The 17,161-nt window shown below is 33.8% G+C and overlaps 2 protein-coding genes across 2 annotated transcripts; one reads left to right on the plus strand and one right to left on the minus strand.

The window, feature by feature from the left end:
- Positions 1-258: 258 nt before the first annotated feature.
- LOC133199876 (leucine-rich repeat-containing protein 74A-like) lies at positions 259-8,579 on the plus strand. The gene is made up of 12 exons (XM_061335695.1): positions 259-718; positions 1,084-1,283; positions 1,408-1,515; positions 4,994-5,087; positions 5,438-5,487; positions 5,575-5,656; positions 6,565-6,650; positions 6,952-7,146; positions 7,433-7,534; positions 7,792-8,037; positions 8,233-8,318; positions 8,399-8,579. Exons 1-12 carry the CDS (start codon positions 259-261, stop codon positions 8,571-8,573), a joined length of 1,884 nt encoding a protein of 627 aa, XP_061191679.1. The 3' UTR covers positions 8,574-8,579.
- A 161-nt stretch (positions 8,580-8,740) lies between these two features.
- Positions 8,741-16,816, minus strand: LOC133199887 (large ribosomal subunit protein uL14m-like). The gene is made up of 3 exons (XM_061335702.1): positions 16,735-16,816; positions 16,529-16,566; positions 8,741-9,181 (listed from the first exon to the last, which is right to left on the minus strand). Exons 1-3 carry the CDS (start codon positions 16,747-16,749, stop codon positions 8,806-8,808), a joined length of 429 nt encoding a protein of 142 aa, XP_061191686.1. The 5' UTR covers positions 16,750-16,816; the 3' UTR covers positions 8,741-8,805.
- Between the last annotated feature and the right edge of the window lie 345 nt (positions 16,817-17,161).

The following is a 17,161-nucleotide window of genomic DNA, read 5'->3' on the forward strand; positions in this document are numbered from 1 at the left end:
AGCATGAACATTGTTGAAGGTTGGATCATTAGTACTGATTGACCTCTTAATTAACAATAAGGCGATTAATCAGGATTATAATGTTGCATTTAATCCCCGTATGGTGTATTCCATTGCGAGTTGTTAGTTATGGCTGACGATGTAGCTGTGAAAAATATAAAATTTAACGGTAAGCTTTCGCTCTCTCTCTCTCTCTCTCTCAATGTGTTGGAATTTGCAATAACAAACATCTTCTCTTGGTTTTGATTAAATTTAGCTATGGAGACCTTTGCATTGGACAAAAGTAGATATGACATCAACACATCAACATCACCACCATCCGTTTTCCCGCCTAGATCCGCCACCCTTTCTTTCGTTTCCGAGCCATCAAGTCCCGGAAGTGGGACCGGAAGCCTCAATGTTTCACGACTGAGAAAGAATAGTGCAAAGATTCGCAAAAGGCAGATGAACAGTTACATGGCGAGCCCTATCCACTCGGCAACAAGTGTTAAGTCCACGGTCTCTAAACATCTGTCTTCAAAACCATGGGAGTACGTGCCTATTCTTACAGAGGAACAATATAACGAGAAGAAAGAACGCTTACTTAGAAACAGTAAATTAAAGCTTGAGTTGGAAAAGTACTGGAACATACAAACGCCGAGTCGATTGGAGAAAAAGAGGTTAGAGGAAATTTCCAGTGAAGATGAAGATTACGATACAGATTTAGATCAGGAGCTAGGTAACATGAAAGATTAGCTACTATATTGCAAAACTTCTGGTCCGGTGTCCCTATGTGAAAATATCAGAAGCCAATTAAAAGTACAAACTCGCTTAAGTCAATTTAAAATACAGTTGAGCTTTGTTATTCCGAACTTCTATATCTCGAATACCATGGATATGTCTAAGTGAGTTAAAAAAAACATCTACTTTTTCTTTATGTATTTCAACCTCGATATCTCGAAGCATCTGATATCTGAAAGTTTTTTCTCGGTCCCAGCGGGTTTAAGATAATGAAGTTTGACTGTATTCAATAATTATTGTTTTCAGCCTTTCCCCCACCTCCTTGAAAAAAATGGTTCATGTTTAGCATAATCTAAATTTCAGTTGGACTTGAGCTTATTGTTGACGAAAAAACAAAACAAATCAAAGATGATGGAGTTTTCCCGGAATATAAGCGCATGTGTAGGAAGTTGAACGTAATACCCAATCACTACCTCATACGTCATTCAACAGATGACGACATACGACTCCGGTATAGGTATCTCAGCAAGAATGATTGCACAGCAATGGGATACGAGATGAAGGCATGAGCATTTTGTCAATTATTACCAATGGACAATTCTATTTCAATATGATGTACGCATTACCTCTTAGAATTGTTTCGATATGTTATTATCTCAACGGTAAATCTTGATTATAATTCTTTAGGACAATTTAACCTTCTCCAAAATAGACCTAGAAGACAATGGAATGACAGGAAAACACATTCATGCTCTGGCAGAGATGCTCCTCCAGAACCATTATGTCTCGGAAATAGTATGTTGGTGAAATAAGTATTATACAATTTAAATTTTAAAGAAAACGATGCAATGAGTGACCCATCTTATTTGTTTTAATGGTGGAATCTTATCAGCAGAAACTCCGATAAAGAAAAAAATATCTTCCGTATAAACCTAAACGTGTCATTTCTTTTCATTGATTAATGATACACTAGCATGTAGTACGTTCATTACCCCCCCCCCCCCCCCCCCGTAATCAAGTTTAGGGATATATATTGAACTTTGTCCAGATCTCTGACTCTATCTGTCCTCAGAAAGTTTTTTCCGAAGATTATGTTTTTATCGCTCTCGGGCTTTAAGAAATAATACATACCGATTTAGCGTAAAGTCTTTGTCAGGATCATTTGGATAAGGTCAAAGTGTGTATGGCAGTTTTTAATCGAATATTTTTTGGCCACAACCTTGACATCGAACACTAGCTCATACTTAAAACAAAGGTTGATTGTGACTAGCGGGTTGTATACAGACCCTAACCCGGAGTAAGAATGAAGGCGTACATGTACATGTACAAGGCAAGGACAATCTCTCGCTCTGAAAAAGACATTTCTTAATTCTAAAAGTTCATATAGAGTTATATCTTTCAAAAATTGTATTATCAATATCATCTTTTACACATTTGCTTCCTTTATTTTATTGAATAACTTATTGATAAATAATTTATTTTTCACATATATATTTTTAAGATATGTGAAAAGAAAAAAAAAGCTTCAAACATGATTCGAACTTTCTCCAAATCACATGGTTAGGCGTAAGACTGAATGCGTTAACCATAACGCCACGAAGTCTTCTTGTCATTGATGTGTGTTAGTGTGGTTTAAATAAACGAGTTTGTTGAAGCGTATGATTTTTTCAGAAATATTCGATTTTCAAATAGAATGGGTTCAGATTCAATATTTTTTAAAAACATAAATTAGATTTTACATTTACTTTTCCGTCATTTAAACGTTAATGTAGAATTGAGACTTGACCCATTCATATTCAAAAATCATTTTTTATGGCTCCAATAAACCCATTTTCCAATAAATATGCTTAACTCGCAACTTTCACAAAAACAAATTATCAACCAATAAGTCATTCAATAAATAAATTGAATTGTTGAAGATGCCATTTCCAAAAAAAAAAAAAAAAAAATAATAATAATAATAATAATTTTAGAAAAAATATAACTTTTCCGTGATCTTTGAAAATTGAGAAAAATATTGTTTCAGAGCGGGGGATTGTCCTAGCCTTGTACGCCCTCTTTCTTTGACAAGGTCAAAGTCACATTTTTTAATCTGTTGCATTGGCCAAAACATTTAAGATGAGAAACATTATAGGATTATACTTGGCACATAGGTTGCTTGTTGTCATATAGGATACTGACCTAATATCCTGGTCACAAGGACATTTTCATTGGTTTGAAGTGTAAAGTTCTTGCCCACTTCATAACTTTGTAACTGAATAATATGATACTCAGTATTTGGCGTAATGATTGTCTGGGATCATAGGAATATATTTTAAAAAAAAACCCTGAACCAAAGTCATCTTTACAAGGTCAAGGTCACTGGTGTACAATTTTTAAGTTCACAGAAATGCAAAATTTTAATAAGCATAATTTTGTTTTGAAGGACCGTCGTGTACGTGATTGTAATCATCCATGTATTTGACGCAAAAATACTGAGTAGACAGGGTCAAGGTTTGATGGAATATTGTGGAAAGTCATATATTTATGCTTGACACAAAGGTTGCTAACGACCAGAAGAGGTGTAACAACCCTCAGTCTATTAAAATTCAAGAAGATAAAGAACACAGAAATTTACATTATGATTTTAAGCTCTACTGGTCAGAGACCAGAAGAGCTTATGCGATAGTATTTTTGATTTGGAATAATGGTGTTGCCATGATTAGTAAGTAAAGAATTTTCTGTGAAATACTTTCAGAATGCTTCTCTTCCTACAGTTTTGCTCTGATTTGCACGCAAGTAAACTACACTGAGATACATAATTCTTGATGAGCGGTCTTACCATGGTTACTAAAAATAAAAAAAAATTATGAAATTCTTTCAAAAGGCTAGTCCTCCAACAGTTTTAGTCTGGTTGCAATAATCTTTTCACAAAAAGAAACTAAATCAAGTACCATTATTCTGTTTATGGCTGTTGCAAAGTTTCAAGATCAAGTGTTACTTTTCTACTCCTTTGTTATATGTACAAAACAGTAGAGCTGGTTATATGATGGAAGAATTCCTTTTCAGTCTATTCTGAAATATGTCCTTTCTTTAGTTGCCCGACCGCGGAAAGGGGATTAGCCCTATCGGGACTGTTCTAGACTTACGTTAAAGGACTTATCGCATGATCTTACAAAAATCGTAATTTTATGAAAAATATTATCTATAACCTTATTTATTAAAATACTAAAAACAATAAACGTTGTTGAAAGCATATTTTGGGAGATATTGAGAGTTGAAATTCAAATACGGCAATATGCATATTTCAGTCGAATTTCGGCGAAATACTGCTCTGACGTCATAGGCGACAATTCGGTGATAGAGAGATGAGAATATGAACACTATTAACGGAGCTATCAATGGCAAATGCAGCTAAATTACCAAAAATGCTGAAAAAATTAATTCCTTATATGCTTTTCAATTACTACAGAAACATTAATTAGTTCTAAGGTATAAGGCTTTTAAGATATTTTCGTTTTTTATTCAAAACATTTAGAACTTGTAGCTCTAATTACGGCAATGTTTCGTGATCGGGAATTTATTTTTCAAGATCACCATACTTTAAAAAACGTATGAAGGCTTGCATAAATTAATATTATATACAAAACAAAGAATAACAAAGCTATATAATGTTCAATATGTGAATCAAAGAAGTTAATACATGTGATAAGATGACAAATCAAATTGCATTGTTATTGCGTGTTTCTTCGTCTTCGCTGCGTCTCCCTCGCTATCGTCGCTGGTATTTTTACAAAGTTAACAGATTTTTCAGATTTTTTCTTGCTGACAATTCTAACATATAAGGTTGAATATTCAATTTTATATCAATAAAATAAGCGATTTGGTCGTCCACAACGCAGAAAATTCAGGTTGTATCGCATATATTTTAGTAAGATTAATGAAGAGCTGATCAGCCATTGTCGCCTTTGACGTCACAGGGTCACGTGATCGCTATCTAATTAACTTAGATTTTTAATTCAGGGGTTTTCATTTGAGTCAATAATTTGTTAATTACCGTGATTTATCCACAGTAAAAACACAGAATTTATCATTTGTGGTCATAAGGAACATAATACGCTTTTAGTTTCAAATAATTTAGAAACATGCGATAAGTCCTTTAACATTTGGTTTTTTATGTACTTTCAGTGTTTTCCGTTTTAAAAATGCAAATGGAAAAATATTAAGACGTGTGTTAGTGTTTTGGGTGGTTTAAAAGATTTTTTTTTTTTTTTTTTTTTGCATTTTCTTTTAGAATTTGGCTAATAACCCAGTAGGGATCCCAGGAGCCAAGGTGGTGCGATACATACTCACAAATAATACTCATATACGAAAAGTAGATTTAACAGGTACGGATACGAATAGTTTCATACCATTATTAAAAGTGCTTTATTTCCTTTTTAATAAATTATGTAGATGTTTTGCTCTTAAAATTGTATCATCAAATAATAGACACGTTTGGCTACACGAAAAGATCAGGCGCTTGTACTAGCCATTATGGAAAATGCAGCCAAATTTTACATACTTGTACGAAATTTAGCTGATTTTTATGACCTGAGTCAAACTTGAAAAACTAATGTAATAGGGGATATGTCTTTATATACAAATACTTTATAGTTAATTATTTTATCTTAAATTTAAAAAAATAGTTGAAAAGTAGTTTTAAAAATCTTTGAAAAGTAGTGTTTGATTCTTTCAGGGTGCAAAATTCAGGATTTTGGGGGTAAACTAATGGCCAGTATATTACAGGTACGATAATGTCATCACTCGATACTTTTTTGTTATTGGTGAAAAAAAACTTTTGCTTTCTGTAGACTGAGGTTATATTTATTTCAGAGTAACGAATATATGAAACAGCTCCTATTAGGACGAAACGGAATCGGGGATGAGGCAGCCACACAAATTGGGAAAAGTTTAGGCAAGTGTTGTTGTTAAGGGTGATTTACCAGTAAAGTTTGCAGTCCTACAACTGTTTTCATCACCTCTTCATATTGGTAAATGGGTGAAGTTGGTTTGTTATACATGTATTTTAACACTTAGTGGAACGTTTGTTTGTTGTTGTTGTTTTTTTTTTTACATAGTGCGTGTATTTCTTTTTTCCCCTAAGGTTTTTCTTTGTATTTAAAGTAATATTTTGTAGACCTCTTAATGCTAAACGGAAATTCTGTCTTACTTTCTCTGTCCACCTTACTGGTAATTTTTCTAACTTATTTAATTTCAAAATTAACATGAAATTCAATCAAATTAAATTTTATATATACCAAAGGAGGTAATTTCGAAACAAATCAAAGCTGAAGATAAAAATGTATCATGCTTAGAGTAATCTTTCTTACAGTTAAGAACATCTCTATACACTAGTGATTTTTTTCGACTGAAAAAAAGTCTACCCGGTGTAGACTTGATTTAATTCATTTTCAACGTCGGGAACCTGAAGTGTTCAACGACAGCGACGTATTGTTGAAGAGAAATAAATGTTGCTTACTTAAATTGAAAGGGGAGGGGTACATCTAATAATCAAAGGACAGATCACTTTAACTGAATAAAAGTACAATGCATTTGGAACTCTTCAATGTGAAGTGTAAATAGGGTCCTTAACCGCATGCTTGGACCAGTTTGTCCGATAAGCCGTTTCAAATTTTAATACTTCATTCTCCTCAATGATTACAATTTATTTTAATATATAATTTTACACGCACACATATACAACTACTTGTACTAATATCCAATACTACATTGTACATACATTCTAGTATCTGAACTACCTTATTACTACATTGCACACACTCTGTCATTTAGAATAGTGCCATGCTTACTTTCCTTTGACAGAATCCAACAGTTCTCTGGAGATTTTAGATTTGTCCTGGAATCAGATCACTCGTTTTGGTGCCCAGGCCCTTGCTACAGGACTAAAGGTAATATTCAGAGCTGCAGGACTGTTATATTGCAGTATGTTAAAATTATAAATTTCTGTAAAAAAGTGTATACATTTATTAAAATAAATAAGAAGATTCATTGGCATTTTGATGGATTTTACTTTTTTCACAAAATATAACGTTGAAATTTATTGTAAAAGAAATAATAAGTTTTTTTCGGTTGGTTTTGTTCCTCAATGATAACCCTTTAATTCTCATTACAAATTGAATCTCAAATCTGAAAGCAAGTTTCAGAATAAAACTGAGTTTCATTGATTTGTAACATTTTTTTTATTTCTAGCACAACCAACGATTACACAGTCTCATTTTAAACATGAATGGGGTCGGCAAAGAAGGGGGGTGTTCCTTAATTGAATGCCTTCGCCTCAATTCCACCTTGACCCTTCTTGATCTCGGAGCCAACAGAATTCCTGACGATATTGCAACGGTTGTTGCCAGGGTCTTACCCTTAAATAAAGCTCTTCAAACTTTAAAGGTATAGATTTTGTATTTGAACTTCGACGCTTCTAATATTTCATAGTTTTAGCCTATAGCTAACGCAATATACTAATGCTGTTAACAAAAGAAATAATTCGTAATACCATTTCAATTTCTACCTTCAGCATCAAGTACTAAATATTTTTTAAGTTTTTTAATTCGCAAATTAATATAAGGAGCAAATTGCAAAACTTGATAAATGCCCCACTACAACTAAAAATATATGAAAATGGGTAACATTAAAATAATTCTGCCATTCATATTAAAATTCTTGATTTTTACAGCTGTCCTATAACCTGATTACTTCTGAGGGAGCCATGACTCTTCTTAAGCCCTGGTCATCCAAAATAAAGAAGAGAAGTCCGTTACAGACATTGGAACTTGATGTAAGAAGCCTTTAACACTAGCTCTATACTAGTGTTCTTAGAAAACAGAAAAAAAAATCCATTTAATAATCAGGTGCTTGTTCTAGCCATTATGGAAGCAAACTGATTTACGCAGAAGAGATCAGCATTAATTTGTTCTCGCCAACAAAAAATATCAGATTGAACTTATCTACCCTTTTTCACTTTATTATTGTGTTGACACTTCTTAATCAGGAAAGAATATATATGTCCCTTTTTAAATTTCAATGTATAAACAGGGAACAGATGCACATACAGAGTTAGCGTTATTGGTTCACAAACTGAGAGAAAAACGGGGCCTCAATGTGACACTCCGATTACCACCCTCCAGGAGGGAGAAATCTTTGGATCCACTAATGGGTAGTCTGATGTACATCGTCAAATTCTGCGACAAAGAAGATGTGGATCTTACGGAACTCTTTCCTAAGTCGTATGAGGAAAAGGGCGTCCTTATTTCAACAGACGATGTGGTTGAACTTATCAAGGTAGGTCAAAATGCGTGGAACGATCCGGAAATATTTACAGAAAAAGGGGGAGGAATATTACATGTATATTATGGGGAAAGAGTGCTTCCGTGCGCATATTAATGTACATTGTATCCGTTTACTTCTAAGATATCCATAAAGCCATTTAATTAAGACTAGTATACATTTCCATCAAACTACACTATCTGTTTACAGCATTCTGGGAAAGACATCAGCAAGTACAGAATTCATGAACTTAAAAGAACACTACAAGAAACCCGAGAGCGCCGATTTGAATTAAAGTATGTTTTCAAATTAATTGTTCTGAATGGTATCGAAATTCAATGACCTTTTTCATTCCCGTTGCCAACGTTTATTTCAGGGAACTTATGACTATACATAATCAGATAAAACAGGGAAAAGATCCGTACAGAGAGGATTCCCTCCGGAGTGCTATAGCCGGTAAACGCCGAGGTATTCCGACAGAGACTCTTCAACCATCCACTCCAAGTACGGCGGGAGTCCGATTCCGGGGAGGAAGTGACGACGAAGATTAATGGCGTCCAGATCTCACTGAAGAATTTTTTCAAAATATTCATACAAATTTGCATGATTATATTCAATAAAGTTCTTTAATGTATATTATATGCATAATATAACAGCTACAGTATCATTCCTTTTCAATTTTCCTATACCAATCATTTCCATAAACACAAGAATATAATTACTTCTCAAAATGTCATTTATTTCTTTATTAGACTTTCAAACACGCAAACCTAGACAATTACATCATACAAATGTAGTAGCTAGAGACAACAGTTTAACAAAGTTCGGGTCCGTGTTGGATCGCAAACACGAAGGAATTGGTGTCCTAATACGTGTTCCCAATGGCTGTCCATTATCGTCAACAAGAACTATATTGTTGCTGTCAAACTTGGGAATTAACGGTTGTTGATTCTGTTTACATCCCACGATGTACCCTTTCTTTTTTTCGTGTTCTATGGTTACAAGGACTCTGTCGCCAAGGCGACCCACGTGCGTTTTGTTGTACACGTGAATTATCCGCACGGGTCTCCCAGACTGCTTGGCGTTTCTTCCAATTTTGCTATTATCCACCACTTTAACTCTGCTTAGGAGCCGAAGTTCATTAAGAAACGTAGTGGTACTGAAAGTAGATGAATTTCTTTTCATTGTTAATTTTCACAATAAAAAGAATACATGTACTTCGCCAACAGTTCGGTGAAAGAAAACACAACTCGTTGAAATTAAAATAATTTCCAATCACAAACCATGGGGAGCTTTCATTCGCTTATTTAATCTTTATTTACAAACATGATGCGAAAGCATATCTGTTACAATATAATGTTTAAATCTCCCATATTCAAGTATACAATATGTTTTTTTCTTTTTGTTTTAGGGTTGTTAATAAATGGAAGAAAAAATTATTAACAGTAACAAAAGGTCTATGGGCTATAACGCTAACTTGAATCCCAGTAGTCATGCTTTTCTTCATCAGATTTTATTTAAATTGTTTTTTCCCTCTTAACTCACATAAAAAACTCCGATGCAGGACATTTTGTGGAATTTCCAAAGGTATTAATTAACATTTTAGCAGGAACTTTATTGGACATTTCAACGGGAGAAGTGTTCACCTGCGGAAATTTAATGGACATTTAAGCGAACCCCCCCCCCCCCCCCCCCCGAGTCAAAGATTATAATTATTCTTCTTGAACAATCAAAATAGTGTCATCAAAAATTGACCAATGGTCAGCAGATTAATGACTAAATTGCCAACTATTACGGGGATTTCCATAAAAAAAGTAAGAAATCACATGAACAAAACCCACTAGTGCACACAGGTAAATATTTGTATACATTCATTTGTAATTATAACACTGAATAGTATTGGAAGTAGAGGTGGAAACGAATCCAAATACATGTAGTACGATTTGTGACGGGTTTCCTCACAGGGTTGAGGGATAACTATAATATGAGGTATTTTCTGGGAGATGCTTTTTGTAACACTACTGCAGAGTTTTTCTATTGTTCAGGGTAGTGTGCGGGGGTACTCACTTCTCGACTGGTTACCTTAGTTTTGTTTGTTTGTTTGCTGTTTAACGTCCCTCTCAAGAATTTTTCACTCATATGGAGACGCCACCACTTGCCGGTGGAGGGCTACAAATTTTGACCTATGCTCGGCACTCAGGGCCATTGAGCAGTGAGGGATCTTTTTTGTGCCAGCACCTACTGCGACACGGGACCTCGGTTTATACAATCTCACCCGAAGGACCGGTCTCCACGTCCCGCAGTTGGATTCGAACCCGCGACGTAAGGATCAACTCCTTACTCCGCGACTCTAGAGCAGATGCTCTAACCACTGCGCCACGTGGGCGACGGTTACCATAGTAGGTGTTTTACAACTACAAGATTCCAACAAGTAGAGCTTTTTCAAAAAGCTTACCGTCTTTAGCAACAACCTTAAACAGTAAACTGACCTAAACCTATCAGGGTGTATAATTCTTGAAAATTCCTTGGCTTTGTATTTCTTCATTAGTTTTTTTTCTGACAACCTACCAAATGAAAAGTTGACAGATGATCGGCTGTCTCTGTAAACTTCGGCTCTGCTGCCGAGATCATTCGGCAAACCTATGTAGATGAGGTATGAATCGGCCGAGGTGTTGCCGAATGCTGCCGAGATTAGAAAGACAGTGCTTGTCTCGTTCATTCAGACACTCGGCTGTCTCCGTAAACTCCGATGAGCTCTCTGCTGGGCGGAGTTTACGGAGACAGCCGAGCGTCTGGTTGAACGAGACTAAGACAGTGCAAAGCAAAGGGAAAAAGAATACATACTTACTGTAAAGCTTGCATGCAATTAAAATCAATTCTGTTACCAATGAAAATATAGAAAAGTTTTTTGGTAATTGCTATGAAAAAACTGGCATGTTATTTGGAATTAAATACTGCCAATTTCCACTGTTCGTTTTGTCATATTTTTTTATGATTGAAAATTTTGAAAAATTGTTAAGTCGTACGAAAATTAGATCATCAGAAAATTATCTCCCTTGCCTTGAACAGCATTTCAACCAATGAAATAATTGAAAATTTTCTCATCATGCAATTTCTACCAATCACAAAAGAGAGGAAGTGCATAGTCCGAAGACTGTAAAATACTTCAACTCTGTATACCGTCTTCCAAGGAAGACGGTAATGATTATTACACAGAGTACATTCAGTACGATTTATCTCTTTTCTACTTTCATCTTCTTATCTTCTCGTAATATATTTTCTTTGATTGAAAGAGAGAACGAGTGAAGTTTTGAAATAAAGTCCATTGTATTTCTGTAAAGTATTATTTTCAGCTATCATATTGATTATAAGTAACGCTAGATATAGATGTTGTAATTTAAAAGTATAGTTTTAGCATTTTCACGATCAGCCATGGTCTTGAAATTTATTACTGCTGAACCTGTGATTATTGTTTTAAAATAGGTTCAGATTTGTACATGTAAATATGTGACAGAATACCTGCTACGCGCTAAGTCAGCCTTATTCCATAAATTGGTACGCTATAGCAATAATTACTTGGTTATACGTTTTTAATATAATTTGTTAAATTATTACATTTTCAACAGTGAAATACTGTGATTTATTTATTGAATAAAAGTGATATTCTCTCAGTGTGAAAGAATACCAAAAATGATATTCTCTCACAGTGTGAAAGGATATTAAAGTAAGTAAAAATAATTTCTGGCCTCTCATACGATAGAGATAGTAACTAAGCATCTTGATAGAGCTAAAACTGCAAATTTCTTCCTAAATATGTTGCTAAAATCCATGCTATTTAAGGGGAAGAAGGACCTAGAGCTGAAAAAATACTTGTCATTCAATTTTTTTCATATTTTGTATATTTCTTATTTAGTATGTCCCACATATCTTAAAGCAGTTATTTCATTAGGTTTCTTGCTTTATTTTAGAGATATTGATTGACAAATACTATGCCCTACGGTGTCTAAGTGGAGTTTTGATTCTCCATATTTGCGGGCTAATTACTCTGTCCATATTTGGATTTTTTATGAATACATAAAAAATATCTCAGTGGACATCTATATTTTAAAATATTTCAGAGTATGAATAGGGTTTAAAATTCGGAAACATAAGTTTCTTCTATTACACTGCATCTGGGTAGGGAAAATTACGTACTTTTTAGGACAACTTAAACAACAAAAAAAATTAATTTGCAAAAAAATCTATCATTCAATATTTTTAAATTTACGTTGAAATGCAAGTCCTTCGTTTTATTGTTTAACTGTAAAAATATCGAATGGTGAAGCTGACCTTAATATTGCTCAGGACATCGTTAAACAAGACATAAGCATGGCAAAAACGTGTCATGTTTACATTTCTGGAGTACGGGAAAAACCAACTATGACGTCACACGTAAGCTAAATAAACGAAATAAGATATACCTACATACGATTTCCGTCATCAGCCATACAAAAATAATTTTTATGTTCCCCGTTTCTCAAAATATCTCATAATACATTGATTATGACCTGTTTTTACACAACGATACTGCCAGTATTCACCGAGTATGATCTTGCTGTACTGACAGATTGTGTATGACGTCACCGACTTGTTGGACGCGCAGTGTAGGGAATCAGAGGAGTGGAACAACATATTCCGTAATTTGTTAATGTTTACAAGAATGTTAAATTTTTTTTATTATTTTCATATTAGATGGTAATTAAATCAAAATAAATTGTCAAAAGTCTATACAAGAACCGATGGTTTACACGTTTTGCACTATTCATAAACGGAAACTATGACGTAGATAAACAGTCATGTGACCATATGTCCTTCGTCCCCTTAATGTTTTCAATCTGACACACAACTTCTAAGCTATGACGTCTCAACTGCTCAACTATGACGTCAAGCCTATGACGCTGTGTTAAAGGTCATATGAAACAGTTCTTAACACTAGGAGTTTACACTTTAAACGTAAAGACTGGTATGAAAGAAAGTCAAATCACGTTTAGTAAAAAAAAATTGCCTTTGCTTAACTGAAAAATGAAGGCCTAAACTTGTCCACTTGATAAATTTGTTACCCGCTTATCGTTCTTGATTTTGTGTTTTTATGACGTCACAAAGACCCATTGATGTAAATAACGCATTAGATCTAGTGTAATTTCACCGTATTTTATTGAGTTTAATTTTAGTCATTTTTGTAAGTATAAATGTGATTATGTTTTCAGATGAGCTATCTGATTCTAAAACACAGTTTACTCTATTTGAACTAATCGTTAATTAGACACAGCAACTGAAAACGAGAGCTTTTCATCGTAGGATGATCCTGATGAATACCCCGTAGTTCTAAATCAAGATTTTTCTCCTCTAACTATGATTAATTATTTTAAATTAATACTTCAGAAACAAAAGTCTTCTTATTTCTGTTTGATACGTATATGATACATGATGTTTTTTTTCCATTCCCAGTGAAATCGTATAATTAACAACAAAAAACAGTGTAATTAATTAATATTGACCTGAAGCTTCTTACGACAAAAAATTTAATGGGCATGCAAAATCTGTAAAATAAAGTTGTGTCATATATTGAGAGGGAAATATATGTAGCTCAAGAGTACCCCCCCTTTTTTTTCCCCCAAATAAACAAGGGGATGATAAAGTGGATCAATGAAAAATCGGCGTATTTGAATGCGCGCTTTCTGCAATCTGAAACACGAGGACTAATGTAAAAACAATATAGAAATAGGGGTTTATGACGACATCATCGTAATTTTGCTGTCACAAGAAGCACGATTTATAAAAAAAAATTAAAAAAAAAATGGCTCGAAACTTACCGGCATTACGAGAGTGTACATGTAAATATACATGTACTGTAATGTTACGGTGCTGATACTTCTTACAGTTTGGCTGAGCAATTGCAGTTTGAAAATACTCATACACTTCGTGCATAAATTGATCAGTTAAAAAAATCCATACCCCCATTATTTGCAAGACTGAATCTGAACAATTTTCAAAATTAATATTTTTACAGTTCATTTTTTTTTAAATCAGGCTAATCTGTGTTAAAATAAACTGATACAAATTTAAACAATTCGGTCTGTGAAAAAGTGGATAGAATTTCGTTTAATGTCTGACTTCTTAAAATTATTACGATAATATAGTTACAGTGTTACGTGTACACTGTATATGTACCAACTTTTTGGTAGGAAAAAAATACGGAGAGAGAGAGAGTCATCGAGACAGGGAAAATCAGAGAGAGAAGAGGAAAAGTGATTAAGAAAGGAAGAAAGAGAGAAAGCGATGGAATCATTTCATTTCCCATAAATAAATGAAATCATTTATATGCAGGTTTAGTTTCAATTTTACACACTGCGGTCAATCGAATTCAGCTAGGCGCGTACTACCGAGTACATAGATAGCATCGTCTAATCATGGCTTAAAAATTTTAATCAGAAAACAAATCATCAATATTCTTATGTAAGAAATTTATTCAATTGTAAATTATTTGACAGCGTCTATATATAGTTACTCGAGTACAGATCCCCGCTCTTTGTCGTATCGTCTCTGTCGATTGAATTTAAGTGTCGAAGAAAGATAAATTACACAGACAAAACATACTAAAATCTTGCAAATATGCAATAGGATGTGAAAAGACACATACTATCTTGTTTGAACATCGTATATTTATGCGACGTTTTAGCCCAAATAATGATATTTCTTAAAAATTATGCTGCAAAAGACATGATCAGTTGTATAAAATGTTAGTACTGAATGTAGTGACTGGGTCTTACTGACGTCATAAGCAAGGGAGATAAGCCGCACTAGTTGAAGTTCATTTCTGCAGTCAAGTAATTTTGATCGACTCTGCTGCCACTAACTTGCATAAAAAATCCAAAATGTAATTTCAGGCTTATTAAAGTAGCTCAGATGAACTTTCCGTATACAACCAAAAATGCTCTGGACATTGTTTCATATGACCTTTAAGAAAAGACAGAGGCAAAGGGAAAATCAAAGAAAATGTAATAAAAATAAAATTCAATGTTTTGTAGCTGAATATGGAATTTATTTCACGAGTGGGACAGGATTTTTTGATATTTTCACGAGTGCTTCTATTCATATTAACGGAAATTCCTATCTGAACACGATTTTGGTAATTCTGAAATTTGTAAGAGTTATTTCCCTTTTTATGCATTCATGAATTTTGAACAGCTACAAATGGTTAAGGTATTCAATGTATAATGAAGGGATTTTGAACAATTTTTGAATCATCTTGAACTAGTTAAAATGTACTGCTAGATAACAATGAAAGTGACATGATCCAAATTCACATGACAGATAACATGTAAGAAGCCAGTCATTTTGCACCTTAAAAGTTTTTGAAAAGTTATCTGCCCTTGATGAAGAGAAGAATTTGTTCAAAATATGTATGGTGAATGATTCATTTTATTTCATATTATAATAAAGAGAGAGTTTATGCATATATTCACCAAGAGGTTTGTATGAAATTCAAATTACTTTTTACAATATCTGCATAACACATTCACTGCCCATAGACTTCAATGTTAACTTCAAGGTACAATTAATTGTATAATAATTAAAATTTGGTAAATTCCTTTGGTGGAGTATTTTTGTTTGATAATACCTTCAAAATGCTACCATGATTTAAAAATCAGACCATTCATTTATTAGGTACAAAAAATGGTTGTTATACATTGAATACCTTAAATCTATTTCTAGTAAAACCCGTGTCGATTTATGAGGACTGCATATAATTGAATATGTTGTTTGATGTCATATACTTATTGTGTTTTATTTCTTATAGGACTGATTCATTGTTTATTCTTTGATTTATTTATTCCTGTGGAATGGGATCCAATAAATAGGCGAACCCTTAAACCCACTGTGTTGTTCCACATCTATATAACACGGTCACACGTTTACAAAAAAAAATTGCCGAAAACCCTTAAAAATTAAAAAGGTCGTAATTCTGTCAGAAATCCCTGAAGCGGAACGAGATGCAGATTTGGACAGTAACTCATCAAGATACACTCACAAACCAAAAATCAGCTCAATTACACAGTATCTGCAAACGTTTTGGAAAAAAGTGAGGAAAACCAAGTGGGACAGACTGAAAGGCAGAGGGACAGATAGAAGGACAAACAGACGGACACAGAGCAAACCTATATAGTCCTCTCCGGTTTCATCAGTAAGGTAATAATTATGAACCTGCTGTTCATGAGAGGAACCTTTACGGATTTTCCCTATAAATTGTTAATTTTTTATCCCTTTTTGTCACTACCATAATGTCTGCAGTCATAATTTGGAGAGAAAAAAAATTGACATCTGCACTACCTGAGAATACCTGCATGTCAAAATGACTCTAGCCTAAATTCATGCCCCTGCTTTTGTTGGGAAGAAAGATTTTCCTCCACATATTCTCATGTATTCCATATTCAAACAAAACATATCCAGTAGACTGGTATCTTACCTAAATTTCCTGCGAAAGATTTGTTGCATAAATGACATCTGGAAAAAAAATCGACAAGTTTAAAATTAATAGAAAAATGGTTGTCTTTGGAGGAAATTCGAACGTTTATACACGTCTCTGGTTTATACGAGTCACATAGAAGTATATTTCAGACATTCAGGGACAATGTTAGTTGTCCCATATATGATTTTAATAATACACAATACCTTTGTGCTAAGCATGTCAACTCCAGCTAAAAATACAATTCTGCTCCCCAAATCATGCTTGCAGATGGAAAATAAATCGGGCTCGGACGCCGTATTTTATTCGATACCCCGTACATTATCCCATTCGATTTCAAGTTTTCATAGCTCGCTCCAGATACTAAGGCAAGAGCTTTTCAACTTAAGCTGAAAAAAAAACAAACAAACAATTTCTTAAAATTCTGTCGAATTTTTTGACAAGGACTTAGATCGAAAATTAAATTTCCATACTGCATCTAGACTTAAATTTATGTTTTCATTTGGATTTAATCTTCATACACTGTATTTTATAGTAATACAATGTATATATTACAAACACTTATACTTATGTTTCCTTTTATATTAACTTACAATTATAAATGTGCATTTGTCCTCAATGTATGCCATGACA

This window comes from Saccostrea echinata, unplaced genomic scaffold, assembly GCF_033153115.1.
Source record: "Saccostrea echinata isolate AGI-Se365-2 ecotype Australia unplaced genomic scaffold, CSIRO_AGI_Sech_v1 ptg000002l, whole genome shotgun sequence".
Lineage (NCBI taxonomy): Eukaryota > Metazoa > Mollusca > Bivalvia > Ostreida > Ostreidae > Saccostrea > Saccostrea echinata.